The following is a 25,587-nucleotide window of genomic DNA, read 5'->3' as shown; positions in this document are numbered from 1 at the left end:
CCAGGCGCGGCGTCCCGGGCCCACCTTCTCTTTGCTGATGACGTCCATCAGCCGCCCCGGTGTGGCGCACAGCACGTTGCAGCCCTGGACGATCTGCCGGACCGAGTGCCCAAACTGGGTCCCCCCGTATATGACCACAGCTCTCACGCAGGTCCTGGCAATCAGAAAGACAAAGGTCACTTGATAGTCACTCGAAAATTATACATTTGTTTCTAGCAAGATGTAAAACCAAATCCATAAACACAAAAACAAATACATTCAACAATCTTTAAATAAATAAATTCTCCCCAGGAAGAAGTTGATAAACGAAAAACTATGAAAAAATGCTTTGTTACTTATCTGATAACAGGCTCTTTGAAAACAAGGAGAGACACTACTGCCCCCCACACAAACAGGACGGAAACAGGAGGAGAGCGGGGGCAGGCGGCTCACTGAACACACCAGTGGTGTTCAGACCTTTCTATGCTCAGCAGCGCTGACAAGGGGGAGACATGCTGACCGGCAAGACACGCGCCCTCCAGTGTGAGGACGCCCTGGGGAGCAGAGTGGGGGTGGGGGGTCACTGAGGCGGGGCTGGCACCACCCTTTCACAAGTGGAGCCTCTACGGAGCTTCCCGCACTGACTCCCGTCCCAGCAGATTCACACGTGGGGACCTGCCCATCAGCTGTGTCCCCACAGCGGGCAATGGTGACGGATGGCACAATTTATGACCAACATTATTTTTAGTATCAAAAGTCTGAAAACCATCTAAGTGTCTAACAGCAGAAGACTTAAAATTTCAGTCTCATTTCAAATAAACTAATTTATACAAAATAAAAGGCTAACAGCTTCTACACAGGAACATCTAAAAACATTGTAAAGAAAAACACCAAGATCCCAGCAGATAAACTTGTTAGATAACCACCAGATAATTTCCAAAGGAAAATGATTAAGCATTCAAAAAGTAGTTCAACCTCTTAATAATCAAATAAAGTTTAAAAATAAAGATACCTACAGTGGTTCAAAATACGCACACAAATTCTTCAATGTACCTTCTTTCTGTCAAATATGGGTCCCACCCCCTCCCACAGGGTGTGCAAGGCTGGCTTCGCAGGCTGGCGACCCGCGGGGTCACAGTGGACCCCGAGCCTGGAGGAGCCTGCGCCTGGGCTGCCGCTCTGCTCTCCGCTGCCCGAGTCCACGGGAGTTTTGAACAAAGAACCCACGTTGGCACTGGGCCCCGAGAGCCGCACGGCCAGTCTGAGCAGGGACTGGGACCCGGTGCCTTCTCAGTGACACGCAGAATGTGGCGGAAGCGACTCCGTCCACTCTGCAGCACAGCAGCCATGCAGGCCCCTCTCGCTCCTCCTCGCTGGCCCATCAGTCACGGGAGCTGTGCCCTGTGCACAGGACAATCGAGCATCGGTCCGCAGGGGGCCGGCTGAGCCTTCGGAAGGCCGCGGTCCCGGGCCACCTCTTGTCTGCACCTCACAGGAGGCCCCCGGCCAGAAGCACCCAGCTCAGCTGCTCCTCAGGCCCCGACCCCAGAAATGGTGAGGTTGTGGCACCTTCTGCTTGAGCAGCTGGGTTTTAGGGGAATTTGTCAAGGCGCAGTAGACAACCAATAGGACACCAAACCCTGGCCAAGTGCACAGTGAGAGGAGCACCCCCGTACCCTGCTGACAGATGTGCACGGTGCAAGCTCTAACGTCAGTCCATATCCTTTAACATTACATTTATTAAAACATGCTGTAAGGAGATACTTAAAATAGAAAATAGAAAAAGCACACAGCAGCTGTTCATTATACGGTTATTTATAGCGGCCCCAAGTTAGAAACAATGTAAATGCCCCAAAATAGGTAAATAAAATACATGCACATGGACAATCTTAAAGTCGTTACAAATTAGCTCTGATTATGACATAAGCAGTTTTCCAACCTTATGTGTAAAAAACCCACATTTTTATTAGAAACACCCAAGTTCATTTTTTTAATTGAAATCTACCAGATAATACACCAATGTGTTCACTACTTTCTTACCATCCTCCTTCTATTATCTAATTTTTAATAAGCATGTTTGTCTTTAAAATTAAAATAAGAGTTGAAAACAAACATTTCCATCAAGTGACACTAAGGCCACAGTCACCTCTTCACCAAGCTCTTCCCCACCACGCGAGGACAGCGGTGAGGCGGCCCGGCTCGGGCCCAGCCTCCTGCGCACTCACCCGAAGGAGAACTTCCGGGCCTCGAGGAAGATCTGGTTGACTAGCTCCCGGGTGGGGGCCACGACCAGGCACTGGGGCTCCTGCAGCTCCCGGAAGCGGCTGGCGGTCACGCCATCACGCATCATGTGCTCCAGGATGGGCAGGAGAAAAGCCGCCTGCAGGAGGAACGGCAGGGCCCCAGCTCATGAGGCACCGCCCCTGCCTGCCAGGACCTGCCTCAGGGCCTCCTTCCACCCTGCGGGTCAGTTTAAATGAGGAAGGGAGTCGGTTTCATTGCAATGAAACGCAAGGTCTTTGTGTAACATCCGTATCATCTAGGCCTTTGTGCTCACGTCGCACAACGTGAGACGTCTGGTAAAGCTGCCCTGCCCTGTCGAACCACTTTTAGTTCTGCCTCAAAAGCACGAGCATGGATTTAACTACATCAAGGAACAGCCCCTCACTCACGGGGGAGTGGAGTGTAGACAACCATGAGGGAAATCACTTTGTTTGGCAGTTACTCTGCGTCCTTTCGGGCAGTGACGACACTGCCACTCAGAACGCAGGCCACGCGCCGCAGTCCACAGCAGAGCAAAGCTCGGGGAGCCACGCATCTGGGTCACTAATCGCGTCACCCTTGGGGGTGGGGGAGCCCGTGCAGAGCAAAGTGGAGATGAGTGGGGGGGGGAAGGGCTGGACTTGGGTGGTGAGGTGTTGCAGACCTGGACACTTGGCACCTGAATAACTTCACTAACGTCCCTCAATAAAGCCAATAAAAAGTGAAAACAAAATAAACACTACCACTGCAGAAGTTACATCTGGCAAGACAAATTGTTTTTCTGCTATAGTGCTTCCATTCAGCAAATGAGACCCTAAAATCTACCCCCGAACCACACCTGGGCCCCGCCTCCGCAGCCCCACCACACACCTCCCTTGTCTTCCCTGGACTCCGCCACGTCGGCTGAGACCGGCACACGGGGACCCGGAACCAGGGTCCTGGAAGTGACCGCTCAGACTCGCCTCACGGAACCCGGCTCACTAAGCCACAGCGAGCCCGGAGCCGAGGCGGCCCCATCAGTGCCTCCAGACCAGCACAAGCCGAGGCCGCCTCTGACGATGCACCGAGCTGTCTGCCACCCTTCGGACCCCCAGACCGCCTCGGCACGTCACACAAGCCACCTTCTCCCTCTCTCCACGCTTTACCGCCTCTGGCCCCTCGCCTGCCACTGTTTATTTTAGGTGCTGCCACGCTCTACAAGCAGCTGAACACACTTAGAAAACATCTACTAACGGCAAACTACTCTAAAAATAGTCCGGAATTCCTTCTTCAGAAGTACAAAACCCCAATAAGACTGGAAAGCAGAAGCAAACATAAATACTGATGACAGTCCATTGAAATTACCTTCAAACCTTCAATCTAGCAAAAGAGACTCAAGCTACTCGGAAAAACGAACGTTTAGAACGACGTTAACAACTGGAGCACCGGCAGGGGACACGCGTGGGCGGGAACGCGCGGGGAGTGACTCACGGTTTTCCCGGACCCCGTCTGAGCGCACGCCATCAGGTCCCGGCCGGCGAGGATGATGGGGATGCTGTACTTCTGCACGGGCGTCAGCTTGGTGTAGCCGGCTTTGGCGATGTTGTTGTTCAGGGTCTGACAGAGGCTGGCTTCTTCGAAAGTCTAGAGAAAGGGCAGCGACTCGACTCCGCACGCCAGGGCAGGCGGTTCCACCACCAACAGTCCACTGAGATCAAGTCTGTGTCAGTCCCACTTCACACACTGACGTGACTTTGCTGACAGGCCCCACTCAAAGCCACACTGAACACGTGAGCGTCACTCGACAGGACGGACTCGTTCCCGCAGACGGCGGTTCCCAAGACACCTGTCTGCCCGGTGAGCCTCTCATCAGTGCCAAGAGCCCCTCCTGATCGCCCGGGACCATGAGCCACCCCCACCCGACGCCTTCGAAAACCACTCCCCCGAGACACTCTTTCTCACATATGTGGGAGGCCAAAATCTTCTTGAATCTCTAGAAAAAGCACCCTTTTTAGTAAACTTAAGTGAGGTTCTCATCCTGGTTTGGAGAGGTGGGGATGAAGCAGAGAAGCCTCTTCCTCAGCACAGCAAGTAGTTCTGTGTACGCGGTACACGTGGCGCTAAACGTCCAACCCCACGCACTAGGGACTGCGGATGGGAGTTCTCTATTCTTTAATACCAACCGACAGGAATGCGCCTTGTGTTTCCAAACCCAAGTCAACCACGGTCTCAACGGGAGTGAGGCGAGGGCGTGCCTGACACTGACCAAGATCGCCGGGGGCGCGCTGTGCCCGGAGACCTCCACCAGGATGCTGTCGTACTTGTCGAAGTTTATGCCCGTCTGGTAGTGCGCGAAGATGGAGCCCTCGTCCTCGGGCGGCGGTGGGGGGATGTAGGTCACCTTGGGGCCTGCAGTTCAAACGAGAAACAGAATCTGCATTACAAGACGAGAAGAACCATAAGCGGAAAACAGACAAATAGACCAAATCAAACCCGAAACACTGCAGCACCCCCGTATTCACCACTCAAGCCCTCACTGCACACCCTGAGAAGCGAGCTCCGCACGCACTCACTCGCGGGCGCACTGAGCGCCGGCACATGTCCTGGGAGGCCCCAGGGGCTGCACCCACCTGGGGTGTCACCGCTCTCCACTCCTTCTGCTGCTGATTTCCAAGAACCTTGAAGGGATCAGACCCAGAGAGAGAGATGGTTTTAAAAACTGAGGGCAACAGAACTTGCACGGTAAGAATCAAACACTTCGTCTAAAGTAAAACTTACTCTTTCCAGAGCTCGTTACCACTTCCTCATTTAAACCTTTGTAACCACCTAGGAAAGACCACAGTCGACTATCAGTCAAGACACAAGGCTGGGCACACCTTCGTTTTCACTGCTTTTCTCAAAGAGATCAAGCTCTAAAAAGGGACAGACATCTTCCAAGTCCGTCTGCACAAACAATACTTGAGGCAATCCAGATGAGCAAAACCCGGAACGTTTTAAGTTTCCTGAGCATTCCAAACTCCGACCTGATGCAGCTGACTCGGTTACACATTCACTATTTTTGGTGCAAGCCGTTACATCTATATCCTAACTCCCATATCCCTCAGCAAAGGAACTTCCCTTCTCAAAGGAACGAAACATCCATCTGGGCTCCCACAACCCCCTGGGGCCCACGGGGATGGCTTTTTGCAGGGAAGCACGGAGGAGGAAACCAGCCAGGCCCAAGCTGGCACATCCTCACCCACGGGTGTCACACAAGACGCACCAAAGGCTGTTGCAAGGGGCTGGTGGTGCAGACGCCCCCTGCCTGGCAACCCCCACCTCTTAGACCCACAAAGACCAGCAGGCACCAAGTGCACTGCTGCCCAAACCGGGGCAGGGGACACAGAGCGCCAGTCTCGGAGGTGGGGGGCGGGGAGGCCTCCCATGCCCAGCCTCCCAGACACCGGCCCGCATGTGCAGGCCGCCCTCTGGTCTCAGACACCCAAGGGCTGCGTGAGACGGAAGAGCCGACGAGGCGCCACGCTCTCCCACGGCCCCACAGCCCCACCCACCCTCCCATCCACAGACAGGCCTTGAGACGCACTCTCACACAGTACATGAGCGTGTGGGGAGGACACAGACTGACCAGTCGGGGACAGTCTCCTTCCAGGGTGAAGGGCCAGGAATCGGGCGGGGTGCTGAATGCGCCCCACTGGCAGAGACCACTGACAGCTGCTCAGTGACATCCAGGAGTCGCCATCTCATCAGCCGAGGGAGCATTTTAACTTGTTTTATATGACATGTGAGGATTTATAAGTGAGAACACTTTTCACAGCACCAAATCACACTCAACATTTTCCCCTCTGCCAAACAACTGTATCTAAGAAAACAACACTGTTTTAAAATGGTAAGAATTTGCACGCACGGATACATCTCGATCCTCTGTGGTTTGCAAGGAACCCCATTTCATAGTCATATTATTCACTAAAGTTACTCACTGACAAATTTTGGGTGATTTTCAGTTTTCACTCATTGTAAATGGAGCTTCAGGGACAGCCCTGTGCACGTACTGAGCACCCCCCCAAGTGTGTTACACAACCCTCCAGAGCAGGCTGTGCAAACGTGTGCCCCTCAGAGCGCACCGAGGCAGCACATGCGACCTCTGACTGTGGAAACGAAGCTGGACTGCTGTCCCCGTGATCACTCACAGGCAGCTGACCAGCCACAGGGGAGCTGAAGAAAAACCCACCTCGTCCGCCTCCACCTCGGCTTGGGAAAATGTCACCATTGCCTGTAAGACATCGATTTGCAGAACATTCAGAGGAAACTCGGCCTTTGCTCCAGCTCACGAGCCACAGACCTGTTTCTGCGCAAATACCGAGCTACGCACTCGGGGTTCCTAGTCCCTTAATCAATCCACCTCTTAAATCTACAAATAATTTAAACCTTTTCCTCATCTGGATGTTTTGTTTAAAGATTTCACATTTTAGCCTCGGCTGGTGTAGCTCCGTGGACTGAGCACAGGCCTGTGAACCACACGATCGCGGTTCAATTCCCAGTCAGGGCACATGCCTGGGTTGCAGGCCGGTTCCCAGCAGGGGACTCATGAGAGGCAACCGTACATTGATATTTCTCTCCCTCTCTCTTTCCCTTCCCCTCTAAAGAAAAATAAATAAAATCTTTAAAAAAAAAGATTTCACATTTTAGAGTAGTTTGGGGCTCACAGCAAAGCTGAGGAGAAGACACAGCTCTCCCAGGCACCCTCTGCCCCATGCTTATCTCCCTCAGACTGCACCGAGGGGCACCTGTCACGGCTGACACACCCACACTTACACGGCACCACCAGAGCCCACAGTTTATGTGAGGCTCATTCACAGTGCTGGGCACGCTGAGTGGCACCGTTTTGTGAGTCCTCCGATAGCTCGGTGCTCCGCCTCCTCCCCCTCCCCACCAGCCCACGGACACTGCGCATCTCCGGGCCCTTCTCCAGTCAGCTTCCCTCAAGAAAGTCAGAGTTGGAAGCAGATGGGGTGAGCCTCTCCAGCTGGCTTCTCTCGCTCGGCGGTGCGCACGCCAGGCTCCCCCACCCTTCCTTGGGGCCTGGCAGCGCCTCCCTCGTCAGTGCTGAACAACCCCCACCCCGTCTGGGTGCCCCCCAGCTCGCACACCCACACTTGAACCTTTTCATCAACAACTGTATCCTTAGCCCTGGCTGGTGTAGCTCAGTGGATTGAGCACGGGCCTGCAAACCAGAGGATCGCGGTTCGACTCCCAGTCAGGGCACATGCCTGGGTTGCAGGCCAGTTCCCAGTGGGAACCATGAGAGGCAACCATACATTGATATTCTTTCCCTCTCTCCTTCCCTTCCCCTCTAAAGATAAATAAATAAAATCTTTAAAAAAACAATTGTATCCTTAGCTCACTTTCACCTCAATCCCCCAACTCAGAGCCCCTTCTTTGAGGCTTCTTGGAGGTCTGCGTTTGGCCAACCTCACTCTCCTTCCTCTCACTCAAAGTACACTGCTCACCTCCAACTCACCAGCAGCTAAGAAGTAACGCAGCGCACAAAGTCTGTAAGGGAGACGACACTGGCCACGCATTTTTGCCTACAGCCCTCGAAAGCAGAGAAAAGCAGGAGCCAGGCTGGCGCACGCGCACACACGCCGAGGGGCCCGTGGGCCGGGGACTCGGGCCCGTGGGCCGGGGACTCGGGGCCCATCTGAACGGGGCTCCTTGGCCGTGAAGCCTGCTCCTCACCTGTGCTGCTCAATGCTGGTCGCCTGGACCCCAAAAGGCCGCCTGTGCGCTGTGTCCCCTCATCCTGATCGTACTCACTGCCTGGATGTGCAGAGGACAAAATCAGAGTGTTACTTTTAAGAAGTTTTAAGTCATGAGTAAGAAGAAAAAATCAAGTTACAGTGGCAAAAGTTAAAGACGTGGGGTAAAACAGTTTAAATTTAACAGGAACCATACATTTTTCTGCCTATCGCAAGAAGGATATCTCCAAAAGCTATTTCTTTCAATCACAAATTACCTCCTCAAAATTTTCATTTTATTAAAATTACTTTATAAATGGAGACGGGCCAATGCATGCTCAGTGTGACCCAGCGTAAGCGGAGGTGCCATCGCCTCCAAAGGGCAGCGCCGCGTCGGCCCCGGGAGCCGCACACGGGCGGCTGCTTCTCCAGAACAGCGAGCCTCAGCCGCCCTGGGCAGAGCCTCCAGGTCTCTGTGCTTGTTAAAAAGTGACAATTCACTAATCTGCTGTGCATCTAGTAAATCGTCATTGCAAATTTATGTCTTTGGCTTCCAAAACCACCGATCTGTCCCCAAGGTTGGGAGAGACACACAATCCGACAGTGACGTCTGAGGGCAGCACCTCAGCCCCACAGAGTGACGGCCGGAGGCCTTTCCGGTGGGCAGCCTCGCGGGTGAAGGGAGGCCCGTGGGGAGGCAGACAGGCCATCTGTGAGGGCGGCCCAGTGAGCCGGGCTCAACGACCCTCAGGAGTACGGAGCAGCAGAGCCGAGTCCCGCCTCCTGCTGAAGGTCCCCAGACTCCAACTTACCCAGGACACATGGACTACGTCTAAATGACACGTGTCCCACACAGGTGCCCACGCACCATGTGCTCATGTTGTGCTGAGCTGTCCACACGTGACCCCAACGGCCCCAGGTGACAGGCGTCATTCTGTGTCATTTCCTTCGCACTGGTCACACCACTTGCGACCCACCACTCACTTGAACTTCCTGGACCGAATCCCGCTCGGCAGCCTCGGAAGCCACCTCGTCCGCCTCTCCTGAACGAGCCCGAAGCTTCCAGATCATTCCCGTCTTGATAGCCTAGAGCAGTGACACACACAAGAGCCACAGGAAACAAAGACATTTGGGGGGGACACGGTGGCCCAATTTAACTTAAGCTTTGATAATTCAATTACTTGAAACAAATATTTTAAGGCATCAACAAATAATTACCAAAAAGGAACACCATATTTGACCTATGCATGTTTGACTTCACTACTATAAATAGATATGGCTACAGTTAAAAAAAAAACTGCTTTGGGAATCAAAACTAAAAATGACTAAAACAAAAAAGTTGCCAAAAAATGCCAAAAATATTGAAAGTTGCCACAACTGCCTCACTAATGGGATTTCTGAAGTTCCCAGGTGGACGGAATAAACCCAGGCACAGACTACACACAAGGGGGGCTCTGAGGCGCTGCGCCACCTGCTTCGGGTCACTCGGCCGGCAGGCGCGGGCAGGGACACGCCCGCAGCCCAGAACCTGACGTGCGCTGCGCCGCCGCAAAGGCTCCCGCCCGCCGTCCCAACGAAGGAGGCGCAGAACCATCCGGCCCCACAGAAAGTAGTGGAGGCCACACTCAGAACGCAGACACGCGGGTGCATACAAAGTCTGACTTCCTACTCAACTAAAGACCAACAGAATCAGTGCAAACAGTTCAAGTAAAACAGGATCCCACCTATGGCAGAACAAGATGAATTCAAGACTAGGATGCCAACTTAGAGGAAACTGTAAATTTGAGATTTACTTTATGAACTTGGAACTTTTCATACCTAATCATGACTGATCACGAAATTGAAATGTCTTACATAAGACATTTCTTGATAGTGGAGTATATGTGTTTTAAAGCCTATTTATGATCTGGACAGAACTAACTCAAAGCAGTTTCAGAGCTCCGCCTCTGTGACCCGTCCCTTGCGGAGCTCCCCCTCGGTCCAGCCACAACTGAGCGACACTTACGCCCAGGCCACTCTTCTGAATTATTTGTGCCACTTATCTTTTAGAGAACCTGTCAGAATTCCTCTCTCCACAAAACCTTTTTGATCTGCAGGTCTTTTTCAGGTGTGAGTTATTTTGTGTGTATAAATAAAAGAACACACAAAACATACATACATTTGAAACATAATAAAGTAAAAACCAGCCCCACGCCCCGTTTAGGACTACAACGCCCCCGACACCTCTCCCCCACGTGGGTGATGTCCCCCTTCTTTGTCCTGGGAACCTCCCCACCCACCCAATGTCCTGAGTTGCTTTTCACGTCCTCGCTCTCATTTTAAGTTCATCAATTATGTACTTGTCTCTACTCAAGGCAACGTCGAGCTTTGCTTCTGAGCTGAGATGATGCACTCACACAGAACCCATCCTTCATTCACGGTCCCTCGCACGCCCTGGCTTCTGTCGCTACGGGAAACCGCACCTCCCTGTAGCTGCTGAGTGACACTCCACGCTGTGTCTCCATCTCGCTCACATCCATTAGCTCTCAAACCTCCTCTACGGAGTCATCTTTTCAAGTTGAACACTCATTTCTTTTCTAATGGACGCATTTAAGCCCGTAAAATTTCCTCTAAAAGCTAGTTTGTGGTAGCTCGATCCCGTAAGTTTGGACAGACTCCATTTTTACTGTCATCCAGTTCTAAACATTTCCACACAAGCTGTTCTTCGTAAGCTTGAGAAATTCAGTTCCCCAACCACCAGGGTGAGGCTTTTCCTGCTGATTTCTGCTTGTACTGCTCTTTAACAAGAGGTCTTGATAGAAATTCTATAGTATTTTGAAACTTCTTTCTGGCCTTAACAGATGGTCAAGTTGGATGTACTCTCCCATACACTGGACAAGAGCACGTAACTTATGTTTTGAGGGTACAGCGTTCCACACCGAAACATTCAATCAAGCCTAGCAACTGGGATCCAAATCTATAGTCTTACTCATTTCCATTCTACTCAGTTGCCAGTTTCTTGAGAAAAAACTGACTGCAATCTAGAATTAAGGTTACTAGGGTCTGCAAGTTTTTCTTACGTTGACTTCTGCTTTCCATAAGGAACGTGTTGCTCGATTCGCACCACCCTCAGCACTGCGATGCCTCCCTACTGAGCGCCTTTCACCGTCAACGCTCCTCGCCGCTGGCGCGCCGCCTGCGGCTCCCGTGTCTGAGGGCTGACCTCCGCTCTTCGGCTGAGGACGGACTGGCATTGCTGCTCTTTCAGGCTGCGTAAAATGCATTTACGTGTATTGTGATTACTGACACATGAGTTTTCGTTTCTTCCATCTTATTCTGTTTTCATCTTACTGAGATTTTCAGTGTTGGTTGTGATCCTTTCTGTCCTTTTAGGTTCTCCCAGCTGCTGTATTTCATATTACGCTTTTACTGATACCCTTCCATTTCACCACAAGTATTTAAGAAACATTTAAACCACCTTCGGCCGAGAGGCCTCCGTCCAGAGCCCTGTCCTTCTGTTGGACTTCCCCACCAGGAGGTTGCACACTTTATGTTACCCTGATCACCCTCCAATTTTACTGTATTTAAGAAGTCATTAAATTATTTCCCACTTATTCTCCTTGCCTCTGAGCTGGCAAAAAAACTTAAGTCTTTTCTTTACTAGTATTTTAGTTCTTTCTTGTTTGTAAAACCCCTAAATTAATCATCATTAGTACCAACTTACACATTCATCACCCACTTAGGTTTACCAATATGTTTACAACTTTAAAATTTTTATTTACTTATAAGGCTTATCATTGCTTTCCACCCCTTTCTTCCTATTTGGTTTCCTTCTTGCCAAACTAGGTCATTCAGTACTGGCCCCTCAGTGGCCGGAGAGCACTAAGCGTCGTCTTTGTCTGAGCGGCCTTACTCCTCTCAGACACCAATCTGGCCTCAAGCCTCTCTCCGTCTCTCTCTGAACTCTACAGTTCCCACCGTACCTTCTCCACGTGCGCACCCCTGCTCTTGGCCTCTGACCTTTCCCAGGTCGACCTGTCTCCTTTCCCGGGAAAGACTTTTTTATCTTCGTAATGTTGTCACTTCCACACATGCACAGGGTGTGGACATCTTCACTGGATTTGCTCAAGACTCCTGTGCCCCTCTGCACTCCCCCTCTGCTCCCCTCGGACAGGGTCCCCGCTCTGCCCCCGCTCAGGGGCACAGAAACGGGCTGGAACAGCACGCTACTCCCAGAGCCACCGACAGCCCTCAGGTTCCCCAGCTCAGAGAGCCTCCCGGGTCCATCTGTGGACTAGCTGGCTCTGTGCCCCGTGTTTGCGCCGGCCAGTCCGCCACCGTGTTTTCTCTGCGCTCTTCTCTCTCCTGCAGACTCAGCTCGGTGCCTTCACATCCACCTTCTCCGCTGAGCCAACGACTGTGCGGCGCTCAGGGTCTCTGGTGTCTCCTGCTCACTCACTGACTGCACATGCAGCTGAAGCCCTGACACGCACATGAACACTCGCAAACAACACCGGCCCCACGTCACTCGTGGAGCCTCATAACTAGAGGTAGAAAGAACACGGGTCTCTGTGTGACTCAAGTTCTGCGCAGTCTCCTCATTTGAAGGTGGGGGCAGAAGTGCCAGGCATCCTACATGGTCTTTTTTTAAAAATATTTTATTTATTTATTTTTAGGGAAGGAAGGGAGAAAGAGAGGGACAGAAATGTGAATGTGTGGTTGCCTCCCATGCGCCCTCAGACCTGGCCCAGAACCCAGGCATGTGCCCTGACTGGGAATCGAACTGGTGACCCTTTGGTTGGCAGGCCATGCTCAATCCACTGAGCCACACCAGCCAGGGCTATACGTGGTCTCAAAAATAATTATTTCTGTTAAAATAAACACATTAAAAGATGAAATGAGATAGAAGTCAAAGTATATGAACTAGATTTACACTTTCAATATGTAAATCTTTTTAAATGTGGAAGAAAAAAGTCATTAAAAGGTATAAAACTTTTCTGAAAACACGAATAGCACGCACACCAAAGCCAAAATAAGCTCCCCTGGGAAGGGGCAGGTGGGCCTTCTGGCAATTCTCCAACCCCTTCTACAGTCGCAGTTCAGACCACAGAATGTCCCCTTAAACTCAGGGGCAGTAGGAAGGGGTCTGCACCGGCCGGAGCTGCTCCAACATCCCGGGTGCCCCCTCTAAGGGCCGCTTCTCATGAGACAACACGGACACATTTTGAAGGCGCCGTGAGTGCCGGCGTGAGGCATGCTCTGCACACCATGGGGTAGGGCTGGCGAGCCCAGGCAGGCTCACGGCTAGCTCATGGCAACTGTTAGTGAAAGTGAGTTAATGAGTCAGTTAGACTTGGTATGAAAGAAATGTAAACATCTTTTGTGCATTTAAAAAACCCATAAATTTAGTGAGGTCACTGAGCCTTCAATACACAAATGTCCATTGCTTTTCGATACACTAGCATCAGATGAACATTTTTAAATGGTGCTAATGACTGACATCAGCAAAAATGGCAAAGTAAGAAACTCCAAATTCTGCCACTCCGGAAAAGGAAAAAAATGGACACAAACATGTCAAAATTAACACTTTCCAAACTCTGAAAATTAATCAGACTTGCAGCAACCCAAGGAATGAACATGTACACACACGTGTACGCATGCCTGTATGTGCATATGCAGATATGCATGTATGCGTAAATGCACGGACATGTGCATGCACATGTAAGAGGCCGAGAGCAGTGGGAAGAGGCAACTTTGGGACGCACTGTCACTATTTCAGCCCGAGCCCCGCAGCTGCACCCCCAGGCAGGAGCCCACGAGATGCAAAAGCAGGGAGGCAAACGGACAGCAGCCCCAGCGTGGGCACAGCAGCGTTGTCCCGCCAGTCCTAAGGAGAGCCAGCGCCCAGTGCCAACCCCCAGAGAGGCGGACGCCGGAAGCGTAGCGTGCGCACAGCGGGCTGCTGGCCACGTGCCAGACGGAGGCGGCTCTGACACCTGCCCCAGGCTGGATGGACCCAGACTGGCGTGTGGGGCGGGTGTGACGCAGACAGGGCCTGGCCCGGGAGGGCAGGGGTCGCAGGTCCCACTGCTGTGACACGCACAGAGGAGACGAGCCCCCAGAGCCTGAGAGGAAGGAGGCGCCGGCACTGCTGCTTGGCGGACACGAGTGGGGTCTGGGCAGACTGGGAGTCACGAGTACACGGACAGCACTGAGTGGACTCGATGCCACCGACCCACACATTTAAAGACAGAGCAAGAGGCAAACTGTATGTTACGGTTATTTTACCACAATAAAAACAGATAAATCCCAAATTTGATGAAAAACATTAGTTTGCACATGCAACAAGCTTAAATTCCAAGCAGAACAGGTGTAAGGAGATTTATGCCCACACACTTCAGTACCGAACACGAGCGAACGGTGCTGAGATGGCTGGGTCTCCATGAGCAAAACGGTCGGGAGACCTCACCTCAGACCACCCACCAAAATGAACTGGTAGGGGTCACACCTCAAAGTAAGAGCAAAACCTGTCAAATTCTTCAGAGGACATGCATGAGAGCCATGTGGCCTGGGGCGGGCACAGGTGCTCTAGGCACAGCACCAGAAGCACGGGCAACGGCAGGGAGGAGCAGAGGAACCGAACCTGAGGACCTGGGTTCTTCAAAGGGCGCCGTCCAGACGGCGCAGACCGGCCGCAGAAGGGCGGGAAGTGATCGCAGACCATGCACCTGACGGCACTTATATCACAAGTGCACAAAGAACCCTTCCATGAGTAAAAAGACAAGCCAGTTCGCTAAAGGGACCTGAGCAGACAGTCCCCCAAAGACACGCACCGGCTGACACCCTGGGGAAGCGCTGCTCGACCGCAGGGCAGTGGGCACATGCCAACCAACACCACCACCAGATGCCACTGATGCCCCCCAGGACGGCTACGGTGGCAAAGACGGGCAAAGCTGCTACCCATGAATGTCCTGTGCAGAGAGCAGGCCTCAGGGAGGCCCTGCCACATGGCTGTGTCCCTGCCAGCCCTCTCTGTGACCCATAAGCCAGGATCCAGCACAGAGCTACAACTAGCTTTTGGCGTCCTCACTTAAATGTGAATTAATGTGATGGAACAAAGATGGAACAGTGGAGAAGATACTCACTGTTCTGCAAGAAACAACTAAAATGCTTCAGATAAAAGCAATGTTTTATAAACATTAAGAGTCCAAAACTGCTTGTTGGGGGGGAGAGGAATGCTGAGTCACCTGCACTCTCCTCCCCGAACAAGGGCCCCCACACTGTGACACTGAGGGCCGCCCCCTCACACCACCCACTCCTCCCCCCTCGCACGGCTCCCAAGGCTCCAGGGAAACCCACCGCACATCCAGCCTGGCCAGGGGCCTGCCCACCACCCGGCTGACCGTCTACTGAGCAAGGGGGAAGGTGGCCTGCAGCTGCAGCAACCACCTGGGGGACCTGACTGCCGGGCGGCCCGAACAACAGACCCCTTTACTGGAGGCAGCTCTGCGTGTTTGTGTCTGTTAACCTGCCTGCTCACAACAGCCAAGAACTCAGCCACCGCTGTCATGCCATCTCACGTCGGGTTTGTTAAAGGCAGCTAGGCAGGCTAGACAGGCTAGGGTGGAGCCCTGCCAGACGGGACAGAGAGGAGTCTGTCCTGCTTCCATCCCGCACAGCTCCAGGGGCCCCCTTCCCCAGGGACAGAGGCATCCGGGGGCATCGAGGCTGTGGCTGAGGGGCTCATATACCTTGCCCACCGCAGTCCCACGCAGCCCACTGCGGGGGCTCGGGGAAGCCCAGTGGCAGCAGGGAGTGGGAAGAGGAACGCCTCTGGGACGCCCACCCACGGGCTGACAGCACAGCTTACAAGCCAAAGGGTTCCCCTCCAGAGGTCCCCCCCCACCCGTGTCCCTCTCCTCCCTCCCTCCCTCCCTCTCCTCCACCTCCTCCAGAGTCAGCTCCGCCCCGTGCAGGGCGGGCCACAGCACACACTGCCCCAGAGCTGGGCCGCACCTCCTCTCCTGGGGAACCCTCTGCTCCGCGCCCGGCTGCCTTCCCCATCGCTGCTGGGCTCTGGAACAGACACGGGACATGTGGGTAGAATCTGAACAGTTAACTTTAAAGACAGAACATCCAAGTATCACCACTGTCATACATTTGAGATTAGTGTGAGACTGTGTGTCTCCTGCAGTGAAAAATGAGTTATTTGTAAATTATTTAAAAACAAATATAAAAGTAGCACTGTCACAAGGTAAACTGGTAACAAAATATTTTCATAAGTTAAAATATGAACAATTCTTGAAATAATTTTAGCAACAGAAACATAAAAACATCAATCACCTAATATAGCTAAATATTGAATGGTAAGTGTATAACTGAGAATCCACTATTTGCCAAAAGCTAGGCACAGTCGAAAATTAAGACTTTTGAAAAATAACTAAGACTTTCATAAACGTCAATTTTACTTAAAATGGTTTCAGAAATACCTGAACTGCACGTAGTCTCGTACCACCTTTTATGTCAATGTTACTTCTGTAACCTGCCTTCCTTGTAAACCTGAGACACCGTGTGTTTTTAAACATGAGCCGACTCCTCCCCATTCGAGCCCACGAGAAAGGGGGGGGGACACCGGCTCCTTCGCTTTAATGACGTCACCCAGGAACCCGCCAGGGGCCCCCCACAGGTAAGCGGCCCGCCCACGGAAGGCGGCCTGACAGTTACCTCCAAAGCCAATTGAAAACAAACTCCCAAGGCCCACCCCTGGAGTTTATCTTGAAAGTATAAAGTGATGGCAAGGAGTGAATAATTTTTAATGTAACACTTACGGTAATAATATATTTTAGTAATGACCTCAAGCTTTCAGGAATATCCCAACAAAGCCACGCTTGGAAAGTGGAGAGAATTTTTAAAAACCTTTGTGTATGTGACCAGTACTTAACATCTGAGACCTTTAGTCACAGAGAGGACGTCACAGAGCACAGCCGGGGCGCCCTGCGCTGTGCGAAGCGCCCGTCGGCCCGAGACGAACACCGCTCTCACCACGAGGGGCCGCCTCCCACAGAGCCCCCGCCTCCCAGAGCCCCCGCCACCAAGGCGGTCAGTCTCTGAGAAGCAGGGGTGGGCGCTCCGAGGGCAGGACGGGGCAGAGAATCTCGGAATGAAGGTTAACCCTGGAATAACGAGGATGAAAGCTACCATTTATTGCTTTAGAGAAGAATCTATCGATTAATTAGGGGCGTGGCAAGGAGAAAGAGGTCTCAGATGATCTCTGGCCAATGGTTCCCCTCAAACAAAGGCACAGTTACTTCACTGCGTGGGAAGTGACGGGGCTGCTGGCCTCGGGAGGGGTGGACGAGGGTCCAATGATCACGGTGGGAGGGAAGGGTGGGGAAACCCTCGGTGCTACTTCCCAGCCTCACCCGAGTCTTATTTAGAAATAAAGTTACCTTTTTAAAATATAACTTCTGTAAAGGCACGAAATAGAGCTGAGCACAAACAACACTTGGATAATGATCCAAGATTAGTCACAAGCTGCTAGCTGCACGAAACCAACAGCGGCCACACAGAGAGGCCTCAGCGTGGGGTCTGGCGCTGCTCTAAGCGAACCTCGCGTGCTGCCTTTGAGTCCTCACAGAAACCTGGTGAGGTGGCTGTCACCCTCGCTTCACAAGCGGAGACAGTGTCACACAGAGAAGTCAAGTATGTCTTCAAGACAAGACAGCCGATGGGACTGGGGGCCCTGGGGTCCAACCCGGGTTCAGAGCCCTCCCCGGAGAGAGCAGAGCAGCTCCTGGGCTTGCCGCCAATCACTGAGATGACGGGGGTTCGATCCATGGGAGGGCTGTTTAATTTCAGGGGGACTGAGAGCAAGACCAGAAGAGGGCCCCCCAGAAGAGAAACCGGAGCACTGGAGGAAAGGGGTCGGCCCGCGTGCTGTGAGCAGCTGCTCTGGGAGCCCCAAAGGGCTCCCGCGAAGAAGCCCCGGGGTGAGGTCTTGGATAAGCGGGATGATCTTGGACCTCAGCCGGTTAAAAAACTAGGAGATGAGGTCAAGTAAAATGGAAAATGAGTGCTGTGCTGTCTGGTTTCATCTGAATGGGAAAGGGGAGAAGGCAGAGGAGCCGGGAGACCGAGGCTGGCGATCTGGAGGCACAGTCTCGTTTCACACCTAACACCCCACCTCACTCCAAAGGGTGTCAGATGGAGTCTCATGAACGTCGTGAAAACGGGCGGCGTGCACTGTGCACCGTGACTGGGCCTGGCTGAGTGCCCCTTCACACGCGTCCTCAGTCAGTCTGCTCTGCACCCCACGGCCTCCGCTCTCCCGGCGGGACCTGGGCTCTGAGGAAGGGAGCCCTCTCCAGGCCACTCAGCGGGCAGGCTGCAGAGCAGGACGCGGAACCAGTCGGGGACTCGAGGCGCGCTGCGTTCCCAAGGGCCTGTCCACAGTGACAGAGAAAGGAGGCGGCAGAACCACCAGGGCCCAGGCCTCCTCCACCTCGACTGGGCCAGGTTCTCCCTGGAAGGCGCTGCCCAGCCCTGAGGCCACTTCTGGACCCTGGGTCCTGTCGTCCCCTGCGCCCCTCCAGGCCAGGGTCAGCACCTCCGACACAGGCACCTTTGGCTTCAGCAGGGATCTATGCTCTCTCCCTCTTTCAATTGCTGCCACTCCACTTGATTCTGAGTGGGCACCTGCATGTCCCAAACCGCATTTATGTTTGAAAGTGCAGTTTTCATTCTTGACCTGCTATTTCCGATACCACCTTTTTCTTAAGGCAGCACAGCATTCAAAAAGTCCCTGCCACAGACCCACCGAAGCGCTTGGCGAGGGGCCCCATCGGGATGCCCGGACGCTTGGCAAGGGCTCTGGCGACAGCTGCTTTGTAGCCCCGGGTTTAAGTCGGGACAGACTAACACGCTTCATCTTAGCTGCGCTTCAGTGCGCTCTGCAGACACTCAGCGTCACGAGTCACCGCGAAAACCGCCGGCTCACCTCTCCAGAAGCCGCAGCTATCGCCTTCTTCCAGTCTGTTACTTGAGAAGCCTGCACAAAACATAAAGTTAAACTCGCAAAATTTCTGGACACGACAGTTGTCTTACCTCCGCGGCAGGAAACATAGAGCTTCCAGGGACTCCCTGTTACGCTGCCCCTTTGGAACAGGGTATGCCACGCACGACTCTCCACTGACACACTGAGGAGGGCTCACACGGGCTGCACAACAGTCTCCGCCTGTGTCGGTCCGTGCAGGCCACTGTGTCAGCCGCCTCTAAGGCCACACACCCCTCTGCATGCACACCAGCAAAACAAGGGTGTATGTCAGTATCAAAGTGCACAACTTTGAAAATTTTACCAATTAACTCATAATTTCTTCATCTGCCAGAGGACAGTGCAACTAAATTATAATCCAATATTCAGTAGTTTTTCCCTTCTTACTAAAAAGAAAATTCTGCCAACTTACATTTTGTTTATAAAAAATACCTTTTGAAGCCCTGGCTGGGTGGCTCCTTTGGTTGGAGCATTGTCCCATACGACGGGTTCCACCCCTACAGTCAGGGCACACACCCAGGTTGCTAGTTCGAACCCCAGTCGGGGCGTATAAGGGAGGCGGGGACCAGTGTTTCCTTCTCACATGGATGCTTCTTTCTCTCCCCCTCTGGCTCCCTCTCTCTCTCAAATCAAGAAAAACACGTCCTCAGGTGTAAGGATTAAATAAAATAATTTTTTTAAAATGTTCATCTTTCACCAAGTTCTGCTTTCAATTTTCTCATTTAATAAAAACGTGTCCAGATTTATGCATCTGTGGAGCACAGAGACGTGTTTCTAAAACTCAGTTTAAAAGCATCCATCGGTAGTATTTTTATAACACTTTCGAATGTTGAGTCTTAAAAGAATCTTTAGTGCAAAGCTATTAAAGAAATAATATGCTTCAAAATTGTGAAGATAGTGCCTGTCAATGAGTATTTAATCTAAATTATAAAATACAGTTTTTGTAATTCGGAGACTAATCAATGACAGATGCTAAATGTACATGGAAAATGTATACACACCAAGTCACTTAACACGTCAGGTTCCACGGGAATCTAACATCCCTTCCAGCATCGAACTCCATGGACATCACACACACAACGACCACACAGAACTAAGGACCCTACAGCAGGTGTCCCCAAGCCCCAGCCCTCCTACCTCCACCCCCCACCCCCACGAAGACTGACGCCAGGCCACAGCTTGTTAGGAGGAGCCGGGCCGCACAGCAGGAGGTGCGTGGCAGGCCGGCCAGGCCAGCGAAGCTTCACTGGAATTACCTCCAGCTCTGTCTCCTGTCCCCTCCAGCTGCCCCATCCGAGGAAAATTGTCTTCCCCCCAAAATTGTCTCTGGGGCCAAAAAGGCTGGGGACCGCTGCCCTACAGCCTTGATACACAGTTCGGTGACAGAGCAAGTTTTTCCTCGGACAGACACATCATTTCAAAATAAAGACGACCCTTTGGAACGACTGCATCACCACACACCTAAGTTCTTAGTTACTCATTCGCTGAACCACGGGCACCTTGACACTGCTTCCGGAAAGGCCTGCCTGCTACTGCCCTTCGCAGCGCCCTCGCCTCCCACTCTCCCGGCCCCAGGAGAGTCCCACGCTGGGCTGCCCAAGCACCTGGGAAAGTCTCCCACCTACCTTACTGGTCTTGAACTTAAACTCTACTTTTGACCTACAGTTTTTAAAGGTTGTAGGGGAAACGCTTAATTTCAAAGCTCTAAATGGGTCTTTGCTCAGCTCAAGAATAAGATGGAAACTCAAGTTCACCACGGAAACTGACAGGGTCTCTTATTTGGGAGGGGTGGGGTCTTGGGGACAGAGGAACAAAACAGGGCTGGCCTGTGGGAAGTTGGTGTGGAGAGAGGAGCAGCAGGCACACCCAGTGGCGGGGACCCCACGAGTTCTTGGGGACCGGGCGGCACACGTTCTTCGTTCTTCGTGTATCACGGGGATACAGGAACCCCACGATTGGAGAAGGTGTGGTCACCCAGGTTCGCGGTAAGACATCGCAAGCAGGTTACCTCTGCTCCCAAAGCCCTTGCCGGCTCCAAAGCTGCCCACTGCGGAGGGTGCCTCCCTTTTACTGCCCTGGCCAGCATCTGGAAAAGTTCAGACAGAGTTAATGTGCAACACGGAGCAGAACGTGTGTCATGAAACTAGGCACTGAGAGGCTCGCAGGGCTCTCAAGGGCAGGGAGAGAGTAGCACAGAAATTTTTACAGAAGTGGTAACATGCCCAACTCCTTTCTAAAAAGCCCCGGAACCACGGCATCGGGGCGGTAACAGACCGAGGCACAGCTGTCACCGCCGAGCTGCTGCTTCAACCACCGGCCATCGTCAGAAACTCGGCTCCGGTTTCCTGTGTTCGTCCTCACTGAGAGCTACTCGCGCTCCACCTCTGACGCCAGCCATCGCCCCTGAACACCTCCCACTCTCCAGTCCCTCGGCCGTCCCGTGTCCCTTACGCTGCCTTCTAGCACTGCATTCGCCCTCATCTCTCTGCTTCTAAACTGAAACCAGGATGAGACCGTGGGCTGCAGAGACAAGCTGAGAGCCACTGTCCTTCGAGTCCCCTCCTGCCACAGACGTCCCCACGGTGGCCTTTCTCGCTCCACTCCCATCACGCCAAACACCACCCCTCCCACAGCGCAGGCTCCTGTATCTGCAGCCCTTTCGCACTGTGCTCCCCAGGTGTGCCCCACTTTCTGCGTCCCCTTCAACGCTCCCCATGCCCCCACAGCCTCTCTCAGGGGCCCCCCTGCTGGGGAGTCTCCTGGGTCCTCCGTCCTGAGCGACCCTTACCCACACTCCCAGCACTCCGCCTGCAGCTCCTTTCAGTGACGCTTCTTTCCACGTGTTTCTGTCCCACTGCACTAAGAATTCACAGGGCAGATGGCTATGGCAAGTAGCAGGGTCATTTAAAACAAAAAATGGTAACAGAGGTCCAAACTGGCGAAGGCGCCACTTTAAACTGCCGCTGGGCCACAGTAAAGCCCTGCCCTGTGCCCCTGTAAACTTTCTTGCTATCTCTGTGACATCCCAACACCGGGCCGAGGGCTCTATGGAACCCAGAGCCCCTGCAAAACTGGGTCTGAGCAGCGGACTCCCAGAGCTTTCGCCCGGTTCTGAAGGTGCGATAAGTATACATAAGTATATATGTACAGTTAACAAATAAATAATTTCCATTAGTAGCAGGAACATGTCAGAATATAAAATTCACATTTGCGTTAATTGTATCTAAACAAGAAATTAAGTTTTCCAAATATCAAATAAAATATCACACACACACACATCAACCTTTAGTTTCCAAAGAATAAAATTATCTAGAAATATCAACAGTTTTTTAAAGGATAGTATAAATTCAACAGTAAGTGTTATGTATATTTAAAATCACTAATTAGCCCTAGCTTATAACAGTCCATAAAAAATAAGTGGTCATATGTATTTTTAATTAAATTTCATGTGAGGTTCTAATGACATTTTATTGCACTATAAGGACGGGGCAATAAAACAGTACGGAGTATTTTCCGCACTGTGTGGTTAACCCTAGAGACGGGCTCCCGGAAGGTCTTTGGCTACATAATCACCTGTCCGATAAGTTGCAGCTGCTCTGAAAGCAACAACGTAAATTCCCAGCTTGGAGAAGTAACCTCTCGACACAGTACTAATGAGACGGCGCAAGTGCTTCCCATGCGCCCTCTTCTTCAGAAGCACAAAACCTAAGGACGAGCCCCGCCCACCCCACCGCTGAAGCTCGGGTGACCTTGCCCACTGCTGGGAATCCATCCTCACAGTACACGCATTAAGTGGTAGGTCTGTCTTTAACTACCTTTAATCAGCCTATCTGATCAATTAAACTATTTCTATGGTGTTATGCCCCCAAAAGTATGACAGCAGAAAGACCAACGAACGGCATTTGAAAAAATGATGAGCTGATTATCCCGACGAAACCCAAGTTTCCCCGCAGACCTGGCCCCCCTCCCCACCCCCGCACTACGCACCACCACACGGCTGTGCAGACTAAGGGCAGACAGCCCTACTTACCTCTGTTCCCCCAACTCCGCCCAGAGGCGAATCCCCTGGTCATGAAATGGTCTCTCTGGGAAGGTCCCGAGTCCAAGTCTAAAGCGAACGACAGGTGCAGGAGTCAGACCCACAGGTGGCAGTGGCCAGCGGACCCCATGTCACCCCCTTTCAGTGTGCGGACCGCTCAGTGGAGGGACTGCATCCAGCAACAAGGAGAGCGGGTTCTGGAGAAGGACAGGTCATCCCCCCAGCAAACTGAGCGGTGACTACATGTCACTCACAAGCAAAGACACTGGACACTGAGGAGGCGGAGAGCACTCCCAGGGAACATGGTCGAGGGAGAGCAGCAGAGGTCAGACAGCACGGAGCCTCGAACCCGCCAATCGTGGTCCGAATTAGAAACACGTGTCTGAGAGTGTGCTGGCCGGACTCCCCTCTGCACGCACACACGTGGGAGCACAGACACAGAGACGTCTGTGCAAGCCCTGGTCACGTGAGCAACAGCGAGCAGAGCGGCTGGAAGGAGCCTGCACGGGCGAGAGCTGCCCTGGGCGGAGCTTGTCCACCAGCGAGGGACTGAGTCCCTGGCAGGAGGGGGGCGTGCTCGGGAACACCCACCGTGTCCACGTGCACTCGAGGACACACTGGTACACAAAAACAAGCTTGTTTAAAATCCCCTCACACTTGGAAAGGTACTTTTTTTTAAGGTACTTTTTTTTTTAGATTTTTATTTATTTTTAGAGAGATGGGAAGGGAGGGAGAAAGAGAGAAACATCAATGTGTGGTTGCCTCTCACATGGCCCCCACTGGGGAACTGGCCCACAACCCAGGCATGTGCCCTGACTGGGAATCGAACTGGTGACCCTTTGGTTCGCAGCTCGTGCTCAATCCACTGGGCTACACCAGTTTCAGGGGAAACATACTTTTAAAACACTTCTATATGGCCCAGCTCACAGAAGAAAAAAACTGATAATGGAACCTTAAAACTACTTAGAACTCTATGGTAGAAATGTTACTTATCAGCACCTATATTTTTATACTCCAAAATAAGAACTCAAAATTAACAAGCTAAACAGCCATCTCAACTAGAAAGAACGTTAGAAAAACACAAAATCACACAAAAGGCGAAAAAAGGGCAGTAATCAATAACATAGGAAACACACAACAGAGTGATTCAACAAAGCCAAAGCCAGTTCTTCAGAGAAATCAACAGATACCTGCAGGAGTGACCAAGCACCAGAAGACTGATGGGGGCGGGGGGGTCACAAATGAGCAGTGTTAGTGATAAAGGGAGAAGGCAACGACCTCGCAACGAGGGAGCTGCTGTTCAGGGGTAGGAAGCCCCAGCGTCTGCAGCCCGAGGCCCTGCCCCCACCTGACGACAACACAGCGCCGCGCACTCGGGCGTTTGTTGAGAGGATACACCTCGTGTTATGTGCTTTGTAGCACAATGAAAAAAACCTGCCATGGACACCTTTATACTCCTAAATTTAACACTTAGAAGTTCTGAGAAAATTAACTCACCAAAACTGACTCAAGAAGCAATAAAAATCAAATTATCCCACAGAAATTGAATCAGTACTTAAATCTATGCAATGTGCCTGATACGGTTTTACAGGTGAGTTCTACCAAACTCTCAAAATCAGTCCAACCCTGCCCTGGCTGGTGTGGCTCAGTGGATTGAGCACAGGCCTGTAAACCAAAGGGTCGCTGGTTCAATTCCCAGTCAGGGCACAGGCCTGGGGTATGGGCCAGGTCCTAAGTAGGGGACATGAAGGAGGTAACCACACTTTGATATTTCTCTCCCTCTCTTTCTCCTTCCCTTCCCCTCTGTCTAAAACTAAAAATAAATCTCTCAAAAGAAAAACTAACTATATCCATAGATAAAAGTATATGATACAATTCAGCCCCATTCATTATTTAAAAACATACTTATTAAAAGCAAGTTTGGAAAAGAAGGGGTATTCACAGCAGTGTGATTGTAAATTAACTACAGCAGTTGGTAACATGAGTAAACCTCAGAAACAACACGGAGAAGTCCAAATGGCAGAACAAAGACCCCCCCTTATCCACGGCTTCACCGTCTACGGTTTCAGTGATCTACAGCCAGCCATGATCTGAAACTGTGAGCTGGAACATCCCAGGAATAAGCCACTCCTGAGGTTTCCATTCCGTGTCATTCTGACCACCATGGTGGACCCTCTCGGCACCCACCTTTACCCCACAGGACAGGGTCCCCCTCTGTCCAAAGTGTCTGCAGACGCTCCCTGCCCGCTGGTCACTGAGCAGCCGTCTTGGGTATCAGGCTGTCTGTCCAGGCATCGCAGCGCTTGGCTCCAAGTGACCCTGACTCGACTCAACAACAGCCAACATGCCAGGGCAGTGACACTGGGGACACTGATGTGCCCGAGAGGGGTGGTNCCCACAGGACAGGGTCCCCCTCTGTCCAAAGTGTCTGCAGACGCTCCCTGCCCGCTGGTCACTGAGCAGCCATCTTGGGTATCAGGCTGTCTGTCCAGGCATCGCAGCACTTGGCTCCAAGTGACCCTGACTCGACTCAACAACAGCCAACATGCCAGGGCAGTGACACT

At 52.1% G+C, this 25,587-nt stretch overlaps 1 protein-coding gene across 1 annotated transcript in view; it reads right to left on the bottom strand.

The window, feature by feature from the left end:
* DDX4 (DEAD-box helicase 4) overlaps positions 1-25,587 on the bottom strand; it is a 52,202-nt gene that overhangs the window by 13,863 nt on the left and 12,752 nt on the right. The window contains exons 4-16 of the mRNA XM_037038512.1: positions 23,015-23,092; positions 20,993-21,070; positions 18,931-18,981; positions 15,951-16,010; positions 8,940-9,041; positions 7,957-8,037; positions 6,449-6,490; positions 4,999-5,046; positions 4,851-4,898; positions 4,487-4,629; positions 3,712-3,864; positions 2,205-2,359; positions 25-154 (exon numbers count right to left, since the gene is read on the bottom strand). Coding sequence (XP_036894407.1) covers positions 25-154; positions 2,205-2,359; positions 3,712-3,864; positions 4,487-4,629; positions 4,851-4,898; positions 4,999-5,046; positions 6,449-6,490; positions 7,957-8,037; positions 8,940-9,041; positions 15,951-16,010; positions 18,931-18,981; positions 20,993-21,070; positions 23,015-23,092 — 1,169 coding nt within the window. The remainder of the gene's footprint in view (positions 1-24; positions 155-2,204; positions 2,360-3,711; positions 3,865-4,486; positions 4,630-4,850; positions 4,899-4,998; positions 5,047-6,448; positions 6,491-7,956; positions 8,038-8,939; positions 9,042-15,950; positions 16,011-18,930; positions 18,982-20,992; positions 21,071-23,014; positions 23,093-25,587) is intronic.

This window comes from Sturnira hondurensis, unplaced genomic scaffold (assembly GCF_014824575.4).
Source record: "Sturnira hondurensis isolate 20B ecotype Veracruz unplaced genomic scaffold, ASM1482457v3 Scaffold0024400, whole genome shotgun sequence".
In the NCBI taxonomy this organism is placed as follows: Eukaryota; Metazoa; Chordata; class Mammalia; order Chiroptera; family Phyllostomidae; genus Sturnira; species Sturnira hondurensis.
Note: the sequence above shows the minus strand (reverse complement) of the source record. Positions and strands in the feature narration are given on the sequence as shown.